The sequence below is a fragment of the Monodelphis domestica genome, chromosome 1, assembly GCF_027887165.1.
Source record: "Monodelphis domestica isolate mMonDom1 chromosome 1, mMonDom1.pri, whole genome shotgun sequence".
Classification (NCBI taxonomy): Eukaryota; Metazoa; Chordata; class Mammalia; order Didelphimorphia; family Didelphidae; genus Monodelphis; species Monodelphis domestica.
In genome coordinates, this window is record NC_077227.1 from 185,141,551 (window position 1) to 185,168,448 (window position 26,898).

At 37.4% G+C, this 26,898-nt stretch overlaps 1 protein-coding gene across 6 annotated transcripts in view; it reads right to left on the reverse strand.

Moving 5' to 3' along the window:
- ATP8B4 (ATPase phospholipid transporting 8B4 (putative)) overlaps positions 1-26,898 on the reverse strand; it is a 384,379-nt gene that overhangs the window by 12,883 nt on the left and 344,598 nt on the right. For all 6 annotated transcript variants that reach the window (XM_056810175.1, XM_056810180.1, XM_056810178.1 and 3 more), the window contains 3 exons: positions 21,661-21,744; positions 18,765-19,010; positions 1,010-1,148 (listed from right to left, as the gene is read on the reverse strand). In XM_056810175.1, coding sequence (XP_056666153.1) covers positions 1,010-1,148; positions 18,765-19,010; positions 21,661-21,744 — 469 coding nt within the window. The remainder of the gene's footprint in view (positions 1-1,009; positions 1,149-18,764; positions 19,011-21,660; positions 21,745-26,898) is intronic.

Here is a 26,898-nt window from a genome sequence, read left to right on the forward strand (position 1 = left end):
CCTGGTTCAAATCTGGCCTCAGACACTTCCCAGCTGTGTGACCCTGGGAAAGTCACTTAACCCCCATTGCCTAGCCCTTAACCACTCTTCTGCCTTGGAGCCAATACACAGTATTGATTCCAAGACAGAAGGTAAGGGGTTTTTTTTGTTTTTTTGTTTTTTTGTTTTTTTTAAGTATCCATGAAAACCTTTAAATTCACAGAAAAGAGCAGAAGGAAATTCTGAAAGGAACACAAGGAGAGCAGTTTCATTGTTGTCATTCAATTGTTTCAGTTTTGTCAGACTCCATTTAGAGTTTTCTTAGCAAAGATACTGGAGTAGTTTGCCATTTCCTTCTCCATCCCTTTTTACAAAGAAATTGAGGCCAACTGGGTTAAGTGACTTGCTCAGGGACACACAGCTAAGTATCTGATGCCAGATTTGACTTCAGGAAGGAGATTCTTCCTGACTCCAGGCCCTCTAGCTATGTAACCTAGCTGTTACAGTTTCATTACTATTGTGTTAAATTGAAGATTTTTGAAAAAAGAAACAGTAACAATTACAGTTTCTGATACAATCCTTCTTTCTGATCTTCTATATTAAAATATTTGTGGTTCTTGAGTTCATATTTTTGAACAAAAATGTTTAAATATTTCAAAATGAATCGATTTAGGGTTCAAATTTGACTTCAGAGGATTAACATGAAGATGATCTCTTGCTTCTTGGCAGAGAAGTGGTAAGCTACCAGTATGGGGAATGAAGCTTATGCTTTTAGACATGGCTATTTGTTATATTTAACTGTACCTCCCTGTTATAAGCAATGGTTGTATTTGGAGAGTGCAGAGAAGTCATGAGAAAACAACAATGCTGGGGTTTTTTCAGAGAATGCTAATAAAAAATCCCCCAAACCCCCAAGGACTATCAGAAGCCCTACTCAGCCACATCACAGCCCTTAACTCATTGGGCAAATGTTATCACAGCAGACACTGCATATACATGATTGGAAAAGAAGGCTGACATGGTTACTTACCTACAAATGGAAACTGATTTGGAAAGACATCAAAGATGCCATCACTGTGCATTGTAAAGAGAATGGAGAAGTATGTGGCAACGCTGCCCCAGATGAAAACATGGTTAATAACTGTCCAGTAACTGGTATCTAAGGCTATCTGCAAATAAAATCAGATATAAAAGAGAGTCTTTAGATTTTAGACTTTACCATTTTAGTGAGTAACATTTTCCTAGCATTGCACCAGGACAAAGGCTAATTTATTTGCTAGGGAAAGATATATGCATTTTCTTTGACATTCAACCCAGGCAATGTAGATGATTTCCAATGGTAAGATTTCCTGACTATCAACTAAATCTGGCCCACAGAGAACACATGAAAATACTCATGCAAATTCAAAAATGATTGCATTAACAGAAAGGAAAATGGTCTAGAGGTGAAAAATCATTTGAACTCTAACATCTCAATCTGTCTCAAAAATTTTACTGTGGAAGAGACATCTGTTTGAAGAATGATTTTGTATTAATCCATATAATCTACAGACATGTTAGACTCCTAGGCTTAGAGACCTAGATCTGTAAGCAATCATTAATATCATCTGGTACAATCCATTTGATTTATACATGAGGACACTAAGACCCAGAGAAGTGTTTTTTTGTTTGTTTGTTTGTTTTGTTTTTTTGTTTTTGTTTTAGTTTTTAAACATTATTTTATTTGGTCATTTTCATACATTATTCATTGGAAACAGAGATCATTTTCTTTTCCTCCCCCTCTCCCCCTCCCCTAGCCAATGTGCGATTGTACTGGGTATCACATGTGTCCTTGCTCCAAACCCATTTCCTTGTTGTTGGTATTTGCATTAGGGTGCTCATTTAGAGTCTCTCCTCAATCATATCCCCTCCACCCCTGTAGTCAAGCAGTTGCCTTTCCTCAGTGTTTTTACTTCCACAGTTTGTCCTCTGCTTGTGGATAGTGTTTTTTCTCATAGATCCTTGCAGATTGTTCAGGGTCACTGCACTGACACTAATGGAGAAGTCCATTACGTTCAATTGTACCACAGTGTATCAGTCTCTGTGTACAATGTTCTCCTGGTTCTGCTCCTCTTGCTCTGCATCACTTCCTGGAGGTTGTTCCAGTCTCCATGGAATTTATCCACTTTATTATTCCTTTTTGCACAATAGTATTCCATCACCAACATATACCACAATTTGTTCAGCCATTCCCAATTTGAAGGGCATCCCCTCATTTTCCAATTTTTTGCCACCACAAAAAGTGCAGCTATGAATATTCTTGTACAAGTCTTTTTCCTTATTATCTCTTTGGGGTACAAACCTAGCAGTGCTATGGCTGGCTCAAAGGGCAGACAGTCTTCTATCCTTTGTCAGACCTTTGTCAGAGGTTTTTGTTATGAAGATTGTTTCCCAGTTTGTTGCTTCCCTTCTAATTTAGTTACATTGGTTTTGTTTGTACAAAACCTTTTTAATTTGTTGTAGTCAAAATTATTTATTTTACATTTTGTGACTCTTTCTAAGTCTTGCTTGGTTTTAAAGCCTTTCCCCTCCCAAAGGTCTGACATGTATATTATACTGTGTTCAACTAATTTACTTATAGTTTACTTCTTTATATTCAAGTATTTCACCCATTCTGAGTTTATTTTGGTGTAGGGTGTGAGGTGTTGACCCAAATTTAATCTCTCCCACACTGTCTTCCAATTTTCCCAGCAGTTTTTTTTTTTTTATCAAATAGTGGATTAGTGTCCCAAAAGCTGGAGTCTTTGGGTTTGTCATAGACTGTCTTGCTGGTCATTTACCCCAATTCTATTCCACTCATCCTCCTTTCTGTCTCCTAGCCAGTACCAAATTGTTTTGATAACCACTGCTTTGTAATATAGTTTGAGATCTGGAACTGCAAGGCCACCTTCCTTTGTATTATTTTTTTCATTATTTCCCTGGATATCCTTAATCATTTGTTCTTCCAAATGAACTTTGTTATGATTTTCTCTAATTCAGTAAAAAAAGTTTTTTGGAAGTTCAATGGGTATGGAACTAAATAGATAGATAAGTTTGGGTAGGATGGTCATTTTTATATGTTAGCTCATCCCACCCATGAGCAATCAATGCTTTTCCAATTGTTTATATCTAGTTTTAGTTGTGTGGAGAGTGTTTTGTAGTTGTGTTCATATAGTTTCTGTGTTTGTCTCAGCAGATAGATTACTGAGTATTTTATATTGTCTTGAGTGACTTTAAATGGAATTTCTCTTTCTAATTCTTGCTGCTGAGATGGATTGGAGATATATAGACATTCTGGTGACTTATGCAGGTTTATTTGGTATCCTGCAATTTTGCTAAAGTTGTTGATTATTTTGACTAGCTTTTTGGTTGATTCTCTAGGATTCTTTAAGTAAATCTTCATATCATCCGCAAAGAGTGACAGCTTGCTCTCCTCATTGCCAATTTTAATACCTTCAATTTCTTTTTCTTCTCTAATTGCTACTGCTAGTGTTTCTAGTACAATATTAAATAATAAAGGTGAAAATGGGCATCCTTGTTTTACTCCTGATCTTACTGGGAAGGCTTCGAGTTTATCCCCATTGCAGATGATGTTTGCTGATGGTTTTAGATATATACTATTTATTATTTTAGGAAAGGCCCTTCTATTCCTATACTTTCTAGTGTTTTCAATAGGAATGGGTGTTGTATTTTATAAAAGGCTTTTTCTGCATCTATTGAGATAATCATGTGATTTTTGTTGGTTTGCTTGTTGATATGGTCAATTATGTGGATGGTTTTCCTAATGTTGAACCATCGTTGCATTCCTGGTATGAATCCTACCTGATCATAGTGGATAACCCTTGCGATGACTTTCTGGAATCTTTTTGCTAGTATCCTATTTAAGATTTTTGCATCTATATTCATTAGGGAGATTGGCCTATAGTTTTTTTTTTTCTCCATCTTGGTTGTAGACCTAGTTCCCTTGCTTTCTGGAATATCATATTCCATGCCTTTTGGTCTTTAAGTGTGGATGCAGTCAGATCCTGTGTTATCTTCACTGAGGTCCCAGGGTCTCTGAATGATTTCTTCTTGGCAGCTTGTAATATCTTTTCTTTGGTCTGATAGTTTTTTAATTTGGCTATAACATTCCTGGGTGTTGTCAGTTGGGGATTAAATACAGGAGGTGATCTGTGGATTCTTTCAATCTCCACTTTTCCCTCTTGTTCTAGGATATTGGGGCAGTTTTCCTGAATAATTGCCTATATAGTATTATGTCCAGGCTTTTTCTTTTGTCATGGTCTTCTGGTAGGGCAATGATTCTTAAATTATCTCTTCTTGAATGATTTTATAAATCATCTGTTTTGTGAATGAGATGCTTCATATTTTCCTCAATTTTTTCATTCTTTTCATTTCATTTTATAGTGTCTTGCTGCCTTGTGAGGTCACTTAATTCCAGTTGTTGTGTTCTGGTTTTTAAAGACTGGATTTCATCCCTGGCTTTTTGGTCATCCTTTTCATTCTGGTCTGATTTTCTTTGAAGGTCATCTTTCATCCTCTTTACCTTGTCTTTCATCTCCTTTGTCTCATCTTTCATCTCCTTTGCCTCATTTTCCAGCTGGTTGATTTTGGCTTTCAAGACACTATTTTCTCATTTTAGTTCAAGTGCCTCTGTTTCCAGATGACTTATCTTAATTTTTAAGTTCTTTTCCCAATTGTCTTCAGCCTCTCTTAATTGTGTTTTGAGTTCTTCCACAGCCTGTATCCGATTCGCTGGGATTTCTCATTTCTCATTTCCTGATCTCTCCCCCTCTGTTCTGTTTGCTGAGTAGAAGCTGTCTATTGTAGTTTCTTCTTTTTCTGTTTTTTTTTTTGCTCAAATTCACCCCTTTGTTACTCCCTGTGTTTGTCTGTGCTCTTGCTCCTCTCATTTTTTTTGTTGTTTTTGTTTTGGGGCTTCTGTCAGTTTCCCCTCTTGGAGCTTTAACAGGAGATCTCTTGGTGTAGTCTCTGGTGGAGGTTTGTTGGGGTTTGAGCTTCCCTGTCCTCTGGAGGCTTTTGATTGGATTAAAGTCCAGCAGTCAATGAGGATGGGTGTGGAGCCTGGGCTTCCCTGAGTTCTGGACACTTTTGATGGGATTAAGTTCAGCTTAGTTGGGCTGGGTGTGCTCTGAGTCCAAAACTTCCTGGAAGCCTGGAGGAAATATGAAGGATCTCCACAGCTCTGGCCAGGCTGACAGTTCTATGCTCCCTCTCTAGCTCCTTCCCCACCATCTGTGTTGGAGACTCTGAACTTGGCACAGCCTTGCTCTCAAGGTATGCCTTTCAGACCAGGGCCTTTGCCCACCCAGAAGTTCCTGTTGCCGCTGAAGCCTCAGCACTCTGGGTGGGAGGGGGGAGGGGTCCTGGGACCTTTCTTCTGTCTTCCCCTTAAAACTGAATGTTCTTGGATTCTGGCTTTTTGGCGGGCATACCTTTTGAATTCAGTCCAGCAGGAGGGTTCCTTGGCTCTGTCTTATTGTTAAGTTTGTTTTTCAGTTCCCTGGGAACATTCAGTTTGTGATCAGTTAGGAAGGGTATTCAGAGGTCTGAACTTCTGCTCCTTCTAGGCCGCCATCTTGACCCTGCCTCCCACAGGGGTTAAGTGATTTGTTTTACTACAAAGGTAGTAAATAGGAAAGCCAGGATTTGAACTTGGGTCCCATTACTGGACAGCTAAGTAGTTCAATGGATAGTACTCAGACTGGAGTAAGGCATAGAGTATATTCCAGTATATGAGGTCAGATTTGAACTCAAAATTATCTTCTTGAATTCAAATCTGACCTCATATACATACTAGATGTGTGACCCTGGGCAAGTCATCTAACCTGTTTTGACTCAGTTTTCTCATCTATAAAATGAGTTGGAGAAAGAAATGGCAAACCACTATAGTATCTTTGCTAAGAAAGCCCCCAAAAGGGGGTTCCAAGTAGTTGGAACCAACTTAAAATAACTGAACAACAACAACCTAGGATTTCAAGTTCAATGGGAAAGATTAGCATTCTTTCCATCCTACCACTCTGTCTCCCTTATTCTTGGTCATTATACATATGCATAATTTTGAAAATATTTATCTTTTAAAATGTCAATCCATTTGGGACAGCGTAGTCCACTCCAACAAATCTTATTACCTCTCCAATTATAAAACCTTGACTACCAAAAGAAAAATTTTGACATGTTTGGGTCTATTTTAAAAAAAAAAACAAAACTAACTAAAATCAAAGACAGCCAGAGTTTGGTCTATGGTATTAGCACCATATACAGACAAGATTTATAACTTCAATTACAGACCACTGAAATTTCACAAGGGTTGTTAGCAGCCATGACAAGTCAGGCTTAGACAGTGAGGACAGGACATTAATGCTGCTGTCAAATTGAACTTATTCACAGAATTCCTGAGAATTATTATTCCTTATACTAAAGACAGCAGTTTTTGATTGAAGCCAAAAAATGGTAAGCTTTTATGGTTGTAAATGCACATGACAGGCAGGCTGGTGCTTTCTATAGCATTCAAAAGCAACTATTTTCAGGGTAGCATAGATGACAAAGAAGATTGTCTCCATAGAGAAATTAATTCAGAAAGACATCTTAGTCTTCCAAAGGAAGAAATCTGAAAGTCCAACCAAGTTGTCAAGTCCATAACAAGTAATTAAAAATATTAGTGCAAAAACAGTGAATGACATCAGAAAGGAGAATGGTGCCATTGAGATGCAGAGTCTCATCTTCCCAGTGAAAAAGGGATATTACTGATGAAAATGGTATGCTATTAAAAAAAAACTGTAATAACATTACTAAGTATTGATTCTAAGGCAGAGAGTGGTATAGGTTAGGTTAAGTGACTTCCCCAGAGTCATACAGCTAGGAAGTATCTGAGATCACATTTGAACCCAGGACTTCCCATTTCCAGCCTGTGCTACCTAGCTGCCCCAGAAGATGCTATTTGACTGAGATGCATAGTACTACCTTCTACTTATCTTTGTAGATGGAGACAAGCCAGAGAAAAATGCTAAAGTCAGGGCAATTTTTTTTTTTCATACAGTAGAGACCAAAGTAGTAGAAGCATGATGAACCTAGAGTTGGATTTCGTTGAGCTCTCTATGAGACCCTCAGAAAGTCACTTAACCTCTCCGATACTATTTCTTCATCATTTTTCTCCTGGCCTTCTTTGAAACCTTTTCTGGGCTTCAAAATCATGGCCCTTCTATTGCTGATTCTTCCAGGAACTTCTATCAGGTACCCGAGGCTTCTTCACCCTGTAACAACCTAATATCCTTGCAGTGGATACACTATGAAAGATCCCTCCAGAAGGTCCATCCTCCTTCTCTCATTGGGGAGTTCCACTTGGATCTTCTATATATTTTGTGGAAGGGCTGAGCCGGCATGCCTTCATTCTCTCTTAGTCTTGCTCTTAACTTCCTCTAGCCTTCAAAACAATGTCCCACCTCTGTTTACCTTCACTCATCCTGCCCCTCTTTTCAATTTCTTTTTATATGTTGTCTTCCCCTGCTATAAAGTAAACTCCTGAAGACATGTGAGTAACAAGATAGGAGACCAGATATCTTCTCTGATCTCCATCACCTCTCAAACCTCTTCAAAACAGAAAGAATGTGTCAAAGATAAAGCAACTGCAGCTATCTCCATGATCCAGAACCCCTTGAATCAAAAGAAGGTTTTTTAAATAACCTGAATCAAAGCTCCTGAGCTTATTTAGCACCTCTCCCTCAGCACCCACACTATGAGCAGTGAGGCTGCAAAAGGAGACCCAAGGCTTACAACAAAACCCACTCTCTCACTCTGGTCCCCACTTCCTCATTCCAGAGCTGTGGAGATCTTAGCTCCAGGCAGTAGAACTTTGCTTGGACAGTGAAGCCAGACAGACCTGTAGTATCAGTTCTATAAAGCTCTGAATTGCTGCTTCTGGGCCAGATAACATAGGCAGAGGGATAAGATAGCAGGACAGAACGACTGGGTGTTAGGGGTGGTAGGGTAGGGCTGTTCACATGTCACTAATCCTGAGGACAGTATTCTACTAGGGCTACTTCTATCCACTCAAAAGTCAGTTGGGGCAAAGATTTCAGGTGATGAACCATAAATCATGGGATGCCGAAATACTTTGAGGTTCAGTCCCCAAAGAAACCACCATCAGCAGAGAGAAGGGAGTCAGAGAATCAGAAAAAGGATAAAATTACAAAAGATCTCAAGAAGAAGAAAATTCAAAGACCTCGATTGTAAGCAGATAAATCAATAAGGAAAACATTAACAGAAGGAAATATGGCATCCAGATCTAGTAAATGAGTTTGGGCATCTTTGAATAAATACTATAGAAACAAAAGAAATTGATCCAACATTTGCTGAGTCGAAGGACCTTGTAGAACGTGAAGAGAACATGGAACCACAACACCCTGTTCTGAGTAGTTCAAAAGAGAAATAAGAATTACAAGAACAAAATGTATGGGCTGCACAGAAAAAATAATGGTCAGAATAGAAACAGTGGATTATATGATACAAGCATCATCAGGAAGAATAAGAAAATGAAACACAAATATATAGAAGTAAAAGAGGTTTAGAAGAAGAGAAACAAAATACAATTACATTGCATTTGCATCATAGGTCTTCCAGAACAATACTAGTGAAGTAAATGATAGAAAAGAACTTCTGGATGTGGAAAATGAAATGCCAATTGAAAAACTTTAGAGATCACCTCCAGAAGGGGAAGAAAAACCCAAAGACATTTGGTGGTTAAATTCAGTGATTTAATTCAGAAATCAGTTCTGTAAGAAATCAGATGAAAGATCTTCAAATATAAAGGAATGGAAATTTGATGAACATAATACTATTCTACACCCATAAGAAAATGTAGGTGCAAATGGAATAATGTGTTCTGAAGAGCAATGGAGCTCAGGATATAGCCTACAAATAGGAGCTGAGCCATAAATAATATGCATTCTCTCCTCTCACACAACCAACACCTTAGTTCAGGTTCTAATTCCCCTGCTGCCTGAACTAAATTTTCTAAATGGACTTTCTGCCTCAAGCCTCTCCCCATGCCAACCCATCATCTATACTGAGGTCAACGTGAATTTCAAACCATAGGTCTGAGCATATCATACTTCAACTACTCAAATTCATTGGATCTATCTAGAATCCAATAGAACCCCCCCCACTTTTTTGACATTTAAAGCTCATCACAACTTGACTTATTCCTATTTTCCCAGGATTTCTATTCATTACTTCCCTCTGTGGACTTTGTGGCCAGCTTGCTTTTCCACATACATAATTCTACATCTCCCATCTTTGGACCTATATGTGCTGGCTGTACCCTGAGCCTGGAATGTTTTCCCTCTCCCATCTCTTAGAATCTTTGCCTTCCTTTAAGATTTAGCTTAAGCACAAGCTCCTATATAATACTCAAGGCTATTTTCCATCTTCTTTTTATATCTTATATGTACAGATTTACATACGTGTTGTTTACCTCCATTAGAACATAAAATCCTTGAGGGCAAGAATTGATTTGCTTTTTCTTTGTATCTCTAGCACTTGTCTAGGACATAGTAAATGCTTAATAAATGATTGTTGATTGATTATATAACAGCATTTGTAGCAGCACTTTCTCTTTCCCTGTTTGCTAACTATTTCTCTGAATCTGAGGACTTGATCTCCTCAGGAAGACCTTGTTCAAACCAAAACAGTCTGACTCAATCTGGCAAGAAAAATTAGTGAAACTCAAAGGCCAGAGGCATACAAGTTTCACAGGTTTTATGGCATAGTGAATTAAGCATTTGATTTAGGGTGAGTTTAAACTCGGATTTAAATACTAGTTCTGATGCTCACTGCATGACCTTGGACAAGTAACTTAACCTCTATAGCTCTGTCTCCTCATCTGCAAAAGAAGGAATCTGAATTGGAAGTTCTTAACCTTTTTTAACTAAAAGTGTTCCTCATGTCCATACAGATTTTTGTGTGTTCTGGACTCCTTTAGTAGAAGCTATAGATTCCTTCTTAGAAAGAAAAATTTTAAATGTCCAAAATAAAATATATGTGATGACAAAGGAAATAATTTACATGAAATAGTTATCAAAGTACTTTTTTAAGTGCATAGACCACAACGTGACTGGAACAAATGACTTATAATTTATATTTGAAGCCTGCTTTGGATAGTAGGAAGCATGGATCTATGAAAACTTGCCTCATAATCAAAAACCAAGACATATGCATGCTATTTTACACAATTTACAAGGAAGGAGCACTGAATTTCTCAAAGTAGTCCCTTCACTTAGCACCAAATGTGGCTGTAATCCTTTAAAAACAGCAAAGCGTTAAAAGTTAAGCCTTTATTACAAACTACAACTTGTGAATGGTATAGTCTGAGTTCATCACCTGATATACAAGTAGATGTTTCATAGTCAAAGCAAAGAAATAACAGGCTTAATATTAATGCATATCTTTGGCTGATTGTTATGAGAAAGAAAACATTGTTAAGTAACTACATTTTCATCATTTCATGAGTAATTTTATTGTCTAAGAGTGTCTTTTTTCTTTATTGTAATATGGATTGCCGTAATGCTAAAGGTAAACCTAAAATCATGAGGTGGTCATTTGATTGTGCAATGAAAGTAGGTTTTACTGAAAATGCCTCTGAAAGATATTATTGATGACTAATTACCCAGGTAAAGCCATTTTATTATTTGCAAAAGATGGAATAGCCAAGGAGCAAACCTCAAGAAGATTTTCACTCTGGGAAGCTATTTTTTCACTTAGCTCGTGAAATTTAACATGAATGTGCATTACACAAGAGTTCTACTTCAATATCTTATTGTAGCAGAGATATGACTTTGGTTTCTCCAAGGCAACGACAGAAGGCCATAAGCTTTGGCAAGGTGTACCATGTTATAAAGGCTTGGTGTATGTTCCAGGACTCAAACTGTCTGCTTTCTGAGGACGAGCCAACCACTGTATGGTTGTATGTAGATTTTCATGAGTAGTAGACTGGCCATTAAGTGGTGGATTCTTTGGGCCACTGCGAACCATGAGACAAAGAAAAATCTAAAAGTTCTCCTCATGTCCATGCAGTTTCCTTCTATTGCCAACATAATGGTATATATCAAGTGGTAGAAAAGGGGACAAAGGAACCTCATAGTCAAAAACTTTGTTTTTTATTATTTCTAAATGTTTATCCCTTTGGTACTCTTCTTGTTCAATGACTGCCAATTTGACACACTGCTAGAGAAATGGAATCATATTAGTCTTGATAGTCTCACTATAAAAAAGCAGAGGATAAAGGAAAGTTACATCTAATCAGAGGCTATTAATTTTTTTTGTACCAGGACCCCTTTGACAATCTAGTGAAGTCAATAGACTTCTCAGAAGATTAGTTTTAAATACATAAAATAAAATGCATAAGGTTATGAAACCAATTATAATTAAATATAATTGCCAAACAATTTTTGAAGTTCCTGATCCCTAAGTTAGGAACCCCTGAAAATGAAAGAGTGGTTCATTGGTTCTCTTTGGATAAACGATAAATATGTATCTAGACTTTGGTTTTATTAGGGATCTAAAGAAACCAAGAAACTTATTTTATATGAAGTTTCATCATCTTGCCTTGCATATTTCATGATGAGATTTTGTGAAAGAAACCCCATGAAGATAACCATAGCTTATTGTTGTTCTAAAGAATTGGGAGGCATAAAATTATGTGAGGTATTAAAAAAATCTTCCAAATTAATTCAACCTATTCTTTAATATTCAATGGCTTCAATGAAAAGTTACACATTGGAAAAGGTAATAGAAAATATGTCTTACGTTTTAGAAACAAGAGGGGCCAATTATATACCTCACTTTTATAGCACACGGAAGTTTCATGCTCATCTACCAATGATTCTCAGAGAGAATGCTGTGATGCATTATGCCTTGAGTTTCAGTATGTATGACATAAATTATAAGTAACATACACTTGCAATCATATGTGCATGTACAAATCTCCTAACTCTTATAGTTGCCAAATTGAATATTTTGTGCTTTGATTTCTATTTATATACTATAAATACTTTCATCAAGAGGAGATTTTAGAGGCTCTAAACACATAAACACTGTTGGAAGAGATTTTCTCTCTCCATTATGTCACTTTGTTTAATGTCATCTTTCAGTGACCTGGCAGTCAAAGACCACTGAGTAAATTCTGGTATAGCTAAGTCCTCAGAGAAAGGAAGTTAAAGAACCAAGGAACCAACAAGATAGAAAATTGATTCAATAGGCACTGCCTCTCTGGGCAGTCCAAGCAAATTAAGAAACTATGGTTGGTTCCTGAGATGTGATGTGTGAGAGCTAGTGGGTGGAAAAAAGAGCTTATAAGCAGTAACCAGGAAGTCTTTGGGGGGTGGGGAGTGGGGCTTCTGGCTGGAATGAAGGAATCTGGAGGAACTCTTGTTGATGGGGAATTTTATCCATCATGATGGCCAAAAGATTAGTAAACTAAATACCCTTCTACCTCTTCCCAACTTTCCCTCTTTTTATTATTACTGCTTTGATTTAATCCAGTTATTAAAGCTACTAACAGCCTCATAATTTGATTTTAATTATTACAACACCAAACAACATTATAAAAAGCCCTAAAAACTGAATATCTCTTAGTGGGTAGAAGATAACTCAGCATCTACATGGATAGGGTTTGAAGTTATGGTTTTACAGATCCAGGGAATCCCTAGTAAGGGTACTCCCTCTAGCAATACAGTTTAGTATTTTTACTCCAACCTATACTCTTTTTTTTTTTTAACCCTTAACCTTCTGTCTTAGAATCAATACTTGTACTGGTTCCAAGGCAGAAGAGTGGTAAGAGCTAGGCAATGGAGGTTCAGTGACTTACCAAGGGTCACACAGCTAGGAAGTGTCTGAGGACAGATTTGAACCTCAATCCACTGAGCTACCCAGCTGCCCATTCCAAACTATAGTCTTAAAGAGTTACCTTAAGCACCAAGAAATGAAGTGACTTGACTAGAGTCATGCAGGTAATAAGTGTCAAAGATATCCCTGGCTTTGATATTGGACAGATATATATATGTGTGTGTGTGTGTGTGTGTGTGTGTGTGTGTGTGTGTGTGTGTGTGAATCTATATATATGGAAAAGCACAGGTCTATATATTTATGCAGTAGTTATTTCCAAGTTGTCCATGTAGAGATTGCATCATTAAAACAAAGATCAAAATCAGTAGCAAATTAGAAATGGAGAGACATAGGGAATCAATTCCACTGGTATAAGGAACTCAGAAATTGGGAAACTGAGAATACTGATTCTAGTTGCCATCCTTCGTTGCAATTTATAAACTTTAAAAGTTGCCAAATTTGGAAAGAAAAAATAGAATAAGAAATGAAAGGTTTTTAAATTTAAATGGTTCTAATATGACCTATTTAAAAAGTTAATAATTCCTTCCTCAAATTATAGAAATAGACAGAGGTGTAGATATCAATACATGTCATAAATATTTCCTTAGGAAGTTTACATAAGTTAATCAGTCACTGTGATTAGGCCAAAAGAGCACAGGAAGCACTATGGCAGCAAAAGCTTGATCTGCTGGCCAAGCAGACCTACTTGGCACCAAAGAGAAAAAAAATTTATAATGTAAATTTGTTTGTAAAAGTTTTCAGGGGAAGCTGATGAAAGATATTGAATTGAGAAAGATCAGTCCAAGAGTTGAAAGGTAAAAGAGAAAAAAAAAATCATTATGGGACAAAAAGGGCCAAAGAGGCAAAAGGTTTTTTTTTTTTTTTTATAATTCTAAAGAATTAGAAAGGAAAAGGAGCTAAGTGAACAAACTAAATGGACTAAATCCTATGATTTATAAGTGAATCAATATTTTTTTGAGGGAAGGATGAACAAATCAAATAGTGAGAGGTAAGATTTTCCTCATTTTGCACAAACTCATGTTGGTTTTATTAGACTAATTAAGATGTGAAACTTTAAAAAAATTATAGGGACTAGAGATGTGCTCCAACTTATTCCACATGTGAGAAAGAGAAAGCATAGAAACTGGAATAGGAACAAACAAAATGAAAGAGATATGCTGAGATTTTTAAAACAAACTATTTCCCCCAATAATGACAGTGAAGTCACATATTGGATTTCAGCATCACAATCTACAGCATAATATCTGAAGACACAGAAATCAAAGATAGAACTGGACTAGCCCAATGTGCCCAAAGGAGGTTCATGTTAGAGGCAGTACTGATTAAAAAACATTGAGAGTTAGATTCTGAAGATATATGAAAAAGGAAAGCATAATAAATGGTCTTGGGTAGGGAAGAGAAGTACTGGGTATCACTATTAAAAAAAGGACCTCAAGAAAAATCTCAAGTAAGTAATAATTACCTTTCTACATGCCTACTCTCCTTGCACCATAAAGAATATAGTTGTTGTTTTTTTTGCTTTTTATTTTTTATTTTTATTTATTTTTTAAAATTTTATTTAGTCAATTTAGAACATTATTCCTTGTTTACAAGAATCATATTCTTTCCCTCCCTTCCTTCCCATAGCCAATGCACAATTCCACTGGGTCATAAATAAAATATTTGTAAAAAATAGCCTACACAAATATCAAAGGCATATTTGATGAATGTATGAAAAGAGATCAATAATATTTTAAAGTCATTTTCTGATCCATGCCATTTCTTTATAATAACACCCTTTTTTTTTAGAAACTAAAATGGGTAAAGAATAAGAGAACTCCCTGTGTTTACTGTTTGTTTACCTTTTCAAATTTTGTAGAACAAAAAATACTACCTTAAAAGACTGTTCTACAAGTCACTGCTCAAGAAAATGTTAAAATAATACAAGATTTCTTGACATGTACAATTATATATAACTATGTTTGACCCCTGGGTTATTAATACTAAGCTAGGCATAAAATACAAATATTTATGCTGAGCCATGGTATTTACTGCTATCATGATGAATGTTTAGTGTGGCATCTAAGTTGGTAAGGCATTACTTCTAGAAAGTAAGGGCCTCTAAATTAGAGATTCTTAACCTTTCAGAGGGTCCATGAATTAGATGGGGGATGGGGGGTGGAAACTACATTTTCATTACCCATTAACTGAAATTTATACATTTCCTTTGTATATGAATATAGGCGCAAAATTTTGTTCTGTCACTCAGAATGTGAGTCCCTTCAAACTATTGATGCCAAAGGATTGCATGATACACACAAAAAATTAAGCATTCTTGCTCTAACTGCTCCTGTTTATGAATGATACTGGGTTAACTGCGCTAAATCCCAGGACATTCCACAGTCCCCTAAAAGAAAATTATATCCTCTTAAAGAGTTTGGTTTAACTGTCCAGGAAGGGGAAAGCAAGTAGACGAAAAATACCTTTTATAGAGCAGAGTTTCTTATCTTTTGTTGGGTCAGGAACCTCTTTCAGAGTTCATTGAAATCTATGAACCCCTTCTTAGAATATTGTTTTTAAGAGCATGAAATAAAATATAGAGGATTTTTAAAGAACCAGTTTATATTGAAATAAACATGTAATTTTTCCCATCCAAGTTCATGGACCCCATGATATCTACCCTTGATGATCCATGGTCCTCCAATGAAGAATCTCTGGCATAGATTATGATAGAAAACCATTTGGCTGGTCAATCAGTTCATATATCTTGGGTAGGAACCACAGATAAGTATATAAATGAGACTTTGAATTGGAGGAAAAAGTGAACTGGATTTCATTTAAAGGGCTTTTAATGCCCATGAGTTTCTCCCTGAAACAAAGGCTCATCTTTTTAAATCATATTGTTCTTCTAGTAATGCTACCTGGCTACGAATTATGAAATTAACAAAAAAAATGAGCTAGAATTTATAGAACACGTACTGTATATCAGGCATTATGTTAAGTGCTTTACAAATATTATCTTAATTGATAATATTCATAACATGACAATATCTAAACAGTTAAAAGTTCTAAGTCTTCCAAAGGGCAAGGAGGAATGCATGAAGGAGAATAAATATATTACAGTATACTATTAGTCAATAATGGAGTACCATAATGGTGGCATAAAGGATATCTACAAATTAAAAGTAAATGGACTGGGGATAGAATGATGAGGAATAAAACAGAGAACATGTGTCAATTCATGTTTACAAAATGAATGTCAAGAGATTTAGAAGAAAGTCCTCAGGAGGTTAGGTAAGTCCCTAAAGAATATTAACAGGAAAAAAATTGAGAAAAGTTGGCATAAGATGAAAAAGCAAGGGTGGGCTGAGATTTATATTGTTAGAGACTGAAGCCACACCAATAAGATCATAGATACATCAGTGTCAAAGTGGATACAGTAATATCAGCTACTTCTTTCCCCTCACATACCCCATCCTTCCCTGGTGAACTGTTAGATTTAAAATAGTTTTGAGCATTAAATAGTTGTAGATAAGAGAGTGGGAGCCATAAACTGTGATAATTAAAATGTTTGGGAGCAAGGGAAATATATAACAATTATGACCGCTGAAATATGTTTTCTACTGTGTCTTGGTTTTATATAAATATAAGATGGTCGCCAGGGAATATATTCCCAATTTATGAATATGCCCAAGCCAACTGGGTTTTATAGAGAAGTTTAATTTATAATACACTGATTAATCAATAGAAAAAGAGAGAAAGTAAGAAAGAAATAAGAATGAAGGGCCTCAAGCCAATAAGGCCTAGACCTCAGTCCTAAGAGATAAATCAGTCAGTTGGTTTTATCACTCACCCAAGATCTCTCTAGGTAAGGCTTCTCATGCCAACCTCAGGCTCCACCTTCAAGAGAGCCTCCTTTCAAGAAATGTTTCCAGAGAATTCTCTTCCTGACTCCTCCTGAGTTCTCCTTCCACAGTCTCCTTCAAGACCTCTCCAGGAGCTCTCCCTCCAGGACCTCTCTCCTCTCAGACCTCTCCAGGAGCTCTCCCTCCAGGACCTCTCTCCTCTCAGCCCTCCTCCAGAGCATCCACCTCCTCCAGTCCTCAGACCCCGCTATCTTTAAGCCAAAAATCTAAGTTCCCTCCCCTCAGTTCTCCCATCTACCAGTCACTGTCGATCTCTCCCCTCTGCCAATGCCCAGAGGTCTGTCCCCTTTGCACATGTCTGTTGAAGGTCATATTCTCAAATAATTAAATCTTGATCTTTGCTGCAGCCCTTCCTAAATCCTGTTACTCTGAGTAGGGTGGAGATTGTAGTTTCCAAGACCTGGTTCTGTCATTCCAAGTATCTCTATTGTATCAATTCTAAAATCAATCATGACTCAAAGAACTTCCTGTTCTATGCTTAAGCATAGGTCAAACCCCTTTCGATTGTTTAGCAAAAGGTTTCTGGCCTAAAGTAGTCTTAAGCAGGGAGGAGAAGGATCCTCCCATGCCAAGGAGTTTCATATTCCAATAGAGTTCTTACTATCAGTAGGATATTTTTTCAAGTATGAAATTTCCCAATGGGGAAATTTCCAACATTCATAAGTCTAAGAAATTTTAAGGTTTACAGAATTCAGGATTCTTTATTAAACAATCTGTACCTTTCACCTCTTAGGTCTGAAAGGGAAATGATATCTATTAGGGTGATATAGCATTTCTCCTAAGATACCAAAGCCTGGAAGTAATTGTCGTCTTCTCTAGACAGATGGATGGATGGATGGAAGGATGGATGGATGGATAGACAGATAGATAGACAGATAGATAAGATAATGATACACACATATTCACATATACATATAAATATGCATATCTATATCTATACATATATGTATGCCTATCTATCTCCATCTATCTACTATCTATCTATATACTTGTGTACATTAATTCTGTTGCTAAAAACTGGCACACATAGTTGAAGATTATATGCACTATCCTGAATTGACATGGAGTCAAAAATCATGTTCAGTAATAAAGACCTGAAATGTTCACTTGTCAACTCTTTTGAGTTAGAAGGAATCGAAGAAATAGTCAAATACAGTCTGCCCATTTTACAGGTGAGAAAACTAAAATTTATTCACCTGTAAAGAGAAATTAGATGACTTTTTCCTGGTCACACATTTGCAGAATTAGTATTCAAACACAGGTTTTCCAACTCAAATCCAAGGTTCTTTTGACTACATACACTACTGCCTCCATAACAAAAAAGGAGGTCTTAATGAAGTCAGTCCTTCAGAAGACATTCACCAAGCAAAAAGATATCAAACTTTGGTTGCAAACTAAAGGCATAAAAGGCAGTGATTATGTCCAACCTGCTATATGAATTTGTGGCAGACATACTATATACATCACATTTGGCTTCTTGAATAGTCACTTCAGAATTTAGATCTGGAATAATAGTTTTCCCTCTCTCTAAAGTCTGAAATTCATTAGAGTCCATATAAATCACTGGAAATTCTTTCTGCCACCATTGGGATTTTTTTTTCTGCTTGGAATTAAAAATTCAGAGTAATTTTATTCCTTTTCTATATATTCCACCCAAATAAGTGATTTATGTATAGGTTCTTTCCAGCATGCATGCTTAATGCTGATTCTACTCCCCTGTGTTAGTTTGTAAGTCATTTTGTTTGTTTGTTTGTTTATAATGCTTCTCATCTTCAATATTATACACTAAAAAGCCCCATCAAATTTACTAGGGTATTTCTTAAGATAATTTTTTCTCACACAAAGGAGCAAATATTCCAAGATTGCCATGGAATATTTGAAAAGTATTAAATACATCAAGATAAAGCATCTTTTTTGCCCCTTCAAAACAAACATTGGAGTTACCTGTACGCTAACAACAATGACTAGAGATGTAGCGATGGTAACAGCAAAAGACTGGTAGTCAGCAATATGCTTTCCATCTTCACCAGCTAGATTATAAAATACACCATATGGAATGAAGAAAAGAGCGAAGGAGGTGTACACCCCATGTGCAATGCAGATGAAAAATTTACTCTTGTTGAAAAGTAGATTCAATTGCCCAGGTCTATAGAGGTTGGGATAGTCCATGCTGTTCTGTTCACTCACATCCTGCAAATAATTAGTTGAACAAAAAATTATTAGACTTTGAATTAATGAAATGCATAGGGCACTATATTTCATTCAGTGTCTCCCAGAATATGGAGTGCCTTCTCAAATGTCCACTTTTAGTTACTGTCACTGGAGCTAGATCCAGCCTCGTCAGCCAGTAGCTTCTTTGGGGATGAATGAAGCACTACTGAAGTAAGTAAGCATAGAAATAATCAGATCTCACTCTCCCCTCAGGATTCTATCCAGTAGAAGGTCTCCATAATAGGTGATATTCTATCTGAGGCTGGATAACCACTTGTCTGTGAAGTTACATAGAAAAGCCATGCTTCAGGTTGAACTAAATAACCTTTCAAGATTCTTTTTGACCTATGAGTCTAATAACTTACTCTTTCTAAGGTCAATTTTGTACCATAGAGGAGTCTGGAATGGGAGTCAGAAAGACTGAGTTCAAATCTTCCTCAGACACTTTCTGTGTGGTCCTGAGCAAGTCCTAATCTCTTGGAGCCTCAATTTCCTCATCCTTAAAATAAACAAGCAAGACTCTATGGTATCTAAGTTCCCTTTTTGTTATTATTGTTCAGTTATTTCAGCTGTGTCTGAGGCTTTGTGGCCTCAATTGGGGTTTTCTTGGCAAATATACCAAAGTTATTTTTACCATTTCATCCTCCAACTCATTTTAGATGAGGTAACTGAGGCAAGCAAGGTTAAGTGACTTGTCTAGTTGTGTCGGTGATTTGAATTGAGTCTGGATTTGAACTCAGGAAGTTATATATTCCTGGCTTCAGGACCTGCTCTCTATCCTCTACACCACTTAGCTGCCCCTAAATTGCCTTATTGCTCTATTATGGTCCTATGATTGAAAGAGTTAAAATAACTTTTAAGCATAACTGATGCTCTAGCCAAGAGTTGCTAACTTACTCATTTCCTGTGCAGAACTCTGATAAGGACCAAAGATGTCAGTGTAAAAGGTATTTGACTTGATGAGGTAAATGCTCTTACATTTTCCCAAATTGAGTAACCATCTTTCCGAGAATCAGATCTCTGTTATTCTTCAACTCTCTGCTGTTCTCAAATGCCAAGAGGAGGAGAGAAATATGGAAATGGCCATGCTAACTCATTTACATAACTTTTCTTCATCACTTCACTATGTTTTTCTGCAAGTCTCCCAAATACACAGTCCATAAACTTTTTTATATGTATATATATATTTGGAAAGTGCCTCACAAATCACTAGAAGGCCAAGAGGATCCAAGAGAGAAATGAGCTCATAATGTGAAGATTTGTATTTTGCAACATTTGGCTCCAGGCCAGAATATGGGGCCCAGCAATCAGGTCTAACAACAGCCTGAAAAAAAATCTAGTCTCTTTCAAAATGTTTTAGAAAAAAATCATTTTTAATAAATGCATACTAATTGTGCCACAGGAACTCTTCTGGCTGGCCCTCCATTTCCCCACAGGCAGAGAGACTTTGTATTTTGTTTTTCTCCAGGAAATATCTTCCAAATCCCTAAGAGTGCCAAGGATCCACCATTTTGGCTTTGACTCCTTCATCTACTCTTTCAAACAAACAGGGGAAAGTACTGAATTTGGAGTCAAAAGACATGGGTTCAAATGCTTATCTTCTCACTTAAAATCACATAACTTCTCTAGATTTCCATTTCTTAATCTGTGATATGAGAGGAGGGGATGGGATGATTTCTGAAGTTCTTCCCAGTCTAAAATTTATTGTCCTGTGACAGTGATGGTGAACCTATGACACGGGTACCAAAGATGGCATGCAGAGTGCTCTCTGTGGGCACTCAGCCACTTTCTCTCCCCAGTCCTCTCTCCCAAAATTGTTTACTAGAAAGGCAGAGGAACTCAGACAGAGCTGCTCCCCTCCCATACCTGAGAATTTTTTTTCACATTCTCCTGCCCCTCTGCCTGGCAGCCTAATGGGAGCGCACAGGGGGGAAGATGGGTGACTCAAAGACAGCAGAGCTGGAGGGGAGCAGAGCATTTGGGCTACTCCCCTTCCCTCTCTATGCTTGCTGAAGATATTCCTTATTTCACCTGCCCCTCTGCCCAGCAGTCCAATGGAAGTGCTTCCTCCCTCCCCTGTGTGGGGTAAGGGGAAACAGGGTGTACCCAGCATGTACTGGTGAGGAGGGGCCCAGCCCTTGGTCAAGTTGGGGTGGGGTAGAAGTGGGGCCCGGCACTCCATCTCTAAAAGGTTTGCCATCATTGTCCTATGACCATTCCCCTAACCAGGCTAATCATGAACCCAGACCTTTATTGAGAACAATTCCAAATACTTCCCTTTTTGGCAAGAGATTGACTTAACTGGCTGAACAGTCATTAGTTAGGAAAGTTTGATCATGGATGTTTTTCTCTGCTATTCCAATCTGATTCTAGGATTTTCCTAACACCTTGTGATGCTCAGAAAAGTGGAATCTGAAAGGAAATATACATCTAGGGACCTTTTGAGACTCTAAGAGTATCTTCTACTTAGAAATATATGTCTGCTTCATGTTAGAATTATGTTTGTGCCTGAACCAGAATGGCTAGATTGCCTAGAGCGGCATAAACAACAACAACAACAACAACAACAACAAAAAGGATTACTCAGGATCAACCTAAGCATGCAAAGAGAAAAAAAAAAAACACATACCTGGTCAAAAATCCCCATGGCTAATATAGGCAGTGATGTATAGACAATATTGAAAAGGGTGATGAACCACTGATCATACACAGTCTAAAAAGAAAAGAGAATATTTAGTGTAAAAATAGCCAGCTGAACAACAACTAAGACCCCTAGTGTTTGTCTCGTGTGCTGAAGAAACACAGTATCCTAGACAAAAATACAACTGAAGTTTCCCAAATGTGGTCTCTCAAATTGGCCAGTGAGTCACAGTGAGCCCAATCCTCTGACTCATGGTTAGAGAATGAGTTCATGTAAATCTTCAGATACCACTCTCTCTTAGCTTATGTGTCAACTCTCTCCTCTACCCTCTGAACCCTTAGAATTGCTGCTTGGGGTACAGCCCAAGTTAAGAACTAGATTTGAAACTAACAAATAGCTAATAATGATAATAATGACAATGACAGCAACAACTTAAAGCATTTTAAGGATTACAAAATATTTTCCTCACAGCCCTGTGAGGTAAGGGTAGGGTGGGTGGCATAAGTATTACTGTGACCAGAAACTGGGGCATAAAAAGTTAAAATGAGTTGGCTAGGGTCCCACGGTTAGTAGGTGAGGGGGTCAAGATCTAAATTTAGATCTTCCAACTTAAAGTCTATGTATTATTTCATTTAACAGTGTTTTTACAAATATCCCACTTGAGCCTCATAAAAACATATGAGGTAGGCACTATTATTGTCCTTATTTTATAATTGAGGAAACTGAGGCAAACTGAAGTCAAATGACTTGTCAGGGCCACACAGCCAGTAAGTGTTTGAAGCCAAATTTGATTGCAGTCTCAGTGATATCAGAGCCTGTGCTCTAGCCACTGTGAAACTAGGTATACAGGCTAACAACTGAGGCAATTAGGTGGTATTATACAATGGTTAGTGATAGACATGGAGTCAAGAATACCTAAGCCTGAATCCCTGTCTCAGATACCTAGTAATTGTGATATCCTGGACAAAGTCAAGAATTTTTCTGGGTCTCAGTTTCCACATCTGTTAGATCTGATAGCTTCTAAAGTCACACCCATCTTTAAACTTGTGAACTATGGCGCTATGAACACGTCATAATCAGATTTCTAAATTCTCCATTCTGTTTTTTTTCTTTTACTTCAGTCACAAAATCACAAAATACTTATGAAATGCCTATTACACGCCAGGCACTAGGAAGGAATACAAAGACAAATACATTACCTGTCTTCAAGGAATTTATCATCTACTGGAAGGTATTCATTGTCTGCCTTCCTCTATATCCTTCTTGGTCTCTAATACCCTCATGTTTTAGTCTTTCAGGGTGCTCTCTCCATTGAAGAATCCTCCATTGGTCCTTCCCCCCATATAACACATCAAATGTTTTCTTCCCAATACTCATTCTTGAAATTCCTGTTTCCTTCAGACAGGTAATCTCAGGAAGGTCTTTTTGTTACTATTGTTTGGTAGTTTTAGTGGTATCCAATTCTTCATGACCCCATTTGGGGTTTTCTCGTCAAAGTTACTAGAGTGGTTTGCCATTTCCTTCTCCAGCTAATTTTATAGATAAGGAAGCAAACAGGGTTAAGTGATTTGTCTAGGGTCACGCAACTAGTTTATTTCTGAGGCTAGATTTGAACTCATGAAGGTAAGTCTTCCTGATACCAAGCCTACTCTATCTACTCTGCCACTTAGTTGCCCCACAAGGAGTTAGGAGGTAAAAATAATTGGTAATCCTTTGTAGTCAGTTATCCCTCCCAAGGGTACATGCATTTAAAAAGAAATGAGATTAATCTGTTAATATTTATTTAAAAGAACTAACATGGATCCAAAACATTTCTGAGGGAATTGTGAGAAAGAACACTATCCACATCCAGAGAAAGAACTGTGGGAGCAGAGAAAGAACTGTGGGAGCAGAAACACAGAAGAAAAACTACTGCTTGGTGACATGGGTCAATGGGGATTTGATGGGGATGTAGTCTCTAAACGATCGCCCTAGTGCAAATATCAATAATATGGAAATCTTGATCAATGACACACATAAAACCTAGTGGAATTGCGCATTGGCTATGGGAAGAGGGTAGGAGAAGGGGGGGGAAGAACATGAATCATGTAACCATGGATACATTTTCTTAATTAATTAATGAAATGAAATTAAAAATAAATAAAAGAACTAACATGGAAGGAAGAGAGCAGAGATATTTTCAGTTGGGTATAATCTTCCAGGAACCATTGAAATCATATCAACTACTAAATATCTTTTCTCTTTATACTTAAGATCATTTCTCTAGACAAGTGACGGTGAACCTTTTAGAGGGGCAAGTGATATAAGAAATATCTTCAGGCATGTGTAGAGAGGGAGAGGAGAACAGCCCACACTGTGTCACTCTGGCTTTCTAGTAATGAACTCCAGTGAACTCTGTGCTGGGACAATGGCGCACGTGCCCACAAGAGAGGGCTCTGAGTAACCCCTTCTAGCACATGTGCCATATATTTGCAACCACAGCTCTAGACCAACTACCTGGGCATTTTCCTTCATAGGCTTCAATTTGTCTTCAAATACTATGTGAATCTCCACTAATCTATGTCAACAGAAATAGGAAACAGCAATACATTTTAGGGAAAGGGACTCTGATGCTTTGTCACCCACTTTATTTGGGTTTCCGGGGCCAGCCCCAAGACTATTTCTTCCTTGTTATTTATCTGTTAAGTTAAACTGTCAATAGGTGAGCCCTGCTTTCTAGGTTATGACATCGTGGTCCAAACAGCTAGACTTCCCACAGGAGTGGTAAACTGAGTAAAAAGGGCTAACCGCAGTTATCTTTGGCACAAATAAAACTCAATTAATAGACTAAACACAAACATTTACTAATATCACTATTATATTTGTAAAATGTAAGACCCTCATGCTATACAAAAATATAAACTAATTCTCAACCTTTTCTTAGTCAATAAAAATTTATTAAATACTTATGATTTATGTGGCATAGTAATAGAAGCTAGAGATACAAAGAGACAAAAGGCATTCCCAGTTCTCAGGAAGCTCAGTCTACTGAGGAAGACAATATGCAAGCAACTATGTACTAATATTCTCTCTCTCTCTCTCTCTCTCTCTCTCTCTCTCTCTCTCTCTCTCTCTCTCTCTCTCTGTCTGTCTCTCTCTCTCTCTCTCTCTCTCTCTCTCTCTCTCTCTCTCTCTCTCTCTATATATATATATATATATATATATATATATATATGGATATATGCCTGATAAATTAGAGATAATCAACAGAGGGAAGGCATTAGCATTATGGGGAATCGGGAAAGGATTCTTATAGAAGGTGAGATTTTAGCTGGGACTTGAAGGATACAAGGAAAACCAGGAGATGAATATGAAGAGGGAGAGAACTCTAGGCACGAGGCAGGGATATAGCCAATGAAAATGTCCTATGTGGTAGAAGCAACAGTTATGGAGTAGTAGATGAGGAAGAAGGAGCTAAGTATTGCACATTTCTTGAGCTGTTTCTAAATGTTAATTTAAATATATTAACTGAGTTCTAAATCTCTTATAATCAGAGAAATGCAAATCAAAACAGCTCTGAGGTATCACCACATACCTAGCAGATTGGCTAACATGACAGCAAAGGAAAGTAATGAATGCTGGAGGGGATGTGGCAAAGTAGGGACACTAATTCATTGCTGGTGGAGTGTGTGAACTAATCCAACCATTCTGGAGGGCAATTTGGAACTATGCCCAAAGGGTGACAAAAGACTGCCTGCCCTTTGATCCAGCCATAGCACTGCTGGGTTTGTACCCCAAAGAGATAATAAGGAAAGAGACTTGTACAAGAATATTCATAGCTGTGCTTTTTGTGGTGGCAATAAATTGGAAAATGAGGGGATGCCCTTCAAATGGGGAATGGCTGAACAAATTATGGTATATGTTGGTGATGGAATACTATTGCGCTAAAAGGAATAATAAAATGGAGGAATTCCATGGAGTCTGGAACAACCTCCAGGAAGTGATGCAGAGCGAGAGGAGTAGAACCAGGAGAACATTGTACACAGAGACTGATACACTGTGTTACAATCAATTGTAATGGACTTTTCTACTAGCAGGGATGCAATGACCCAGGACAATTTTGAGGGACTTATGAGAAGGGATGTTATCCACAGCCAGAGAAAGAATGGTGGGAATAGAAACACAGATGAAAAACAACTGCTTGATTACATGGGTCAATGGGGATATGATCAGGGATATAGACTCTTAAGTGTTCACCCTAGTGCAAATATCAATAATATGGAAATGGATCTTAATCAATGACACATGTAAAACCCAGTGGAATTGCACATTAGCTAGGAGAGAGGGTGAGGTAAGGGGAGAGAAAGAACATGAATCCTGTAACCATGGAAAAATGTTCTAAATTAATTAATTAAATACAATTTTCCAAATTAAAAAAAAAATAAATATTAACTGAACCCCATCCATATTATTGTTTTCATGGGAGCCACCATGAACAAGTCACGTGATGAGAAAGAGAGACAATACATGAAAGTGCCAGTGTGGAATGACGGGACCCATGAGGACAGCTAAGCAGTACAGTGGATAGATCTTTTGGAATTTGAATGTGACCTCAGACATGCCCTAACTGTGTGTGACCCTGGGCAAGTCACTTAACCTGTTTACCTCAGTTTTGTTATCTGTAAAATGAGTTGGAGAAGAAAATAGCAAACTATTCCAATATCCTTGCCAAGAAAATTCCAAATGGGGTCATAAAGAGTTGGACATGACTAAGCAACAACAACAAAGAGATAGTAAAAGAAGCAGAGGGAGGTCTCTAGCATTTGGGTAGGTCTACTTTGGAGGATTTATAGAAACACATGGTTGAAAATTTCAAAGGATGAGAAAGTCTGGACAGGTTTCAATCAGTAGCAGTGGAGGGGAAAGCCTATTAATGAGATCATAAATCAATCTTAGTATTTAAGAATCTTCAAAATAAGATCTAAAGGAAAAAGAGTAAACCCAGAGTAATTAAGTACTCCTACCACTAATCCTTATATATGATAAATCACATTTAAACTAAACTAGTCTCCCCCACTCCAGTCTGCCCCAGGCTTGAGTGGAGCCAATTCACCCTGAATTGTTTAATTTTAAGAATCAAAATCTTTCTAGAATGTGTGGACATGAAGCCTATTTTGAGGGTTATGGTTCAATCCGGTATCAAAAACTCTGTAGCCTTTCTACAGAGGAAGAGATCTCTCCCTAGAG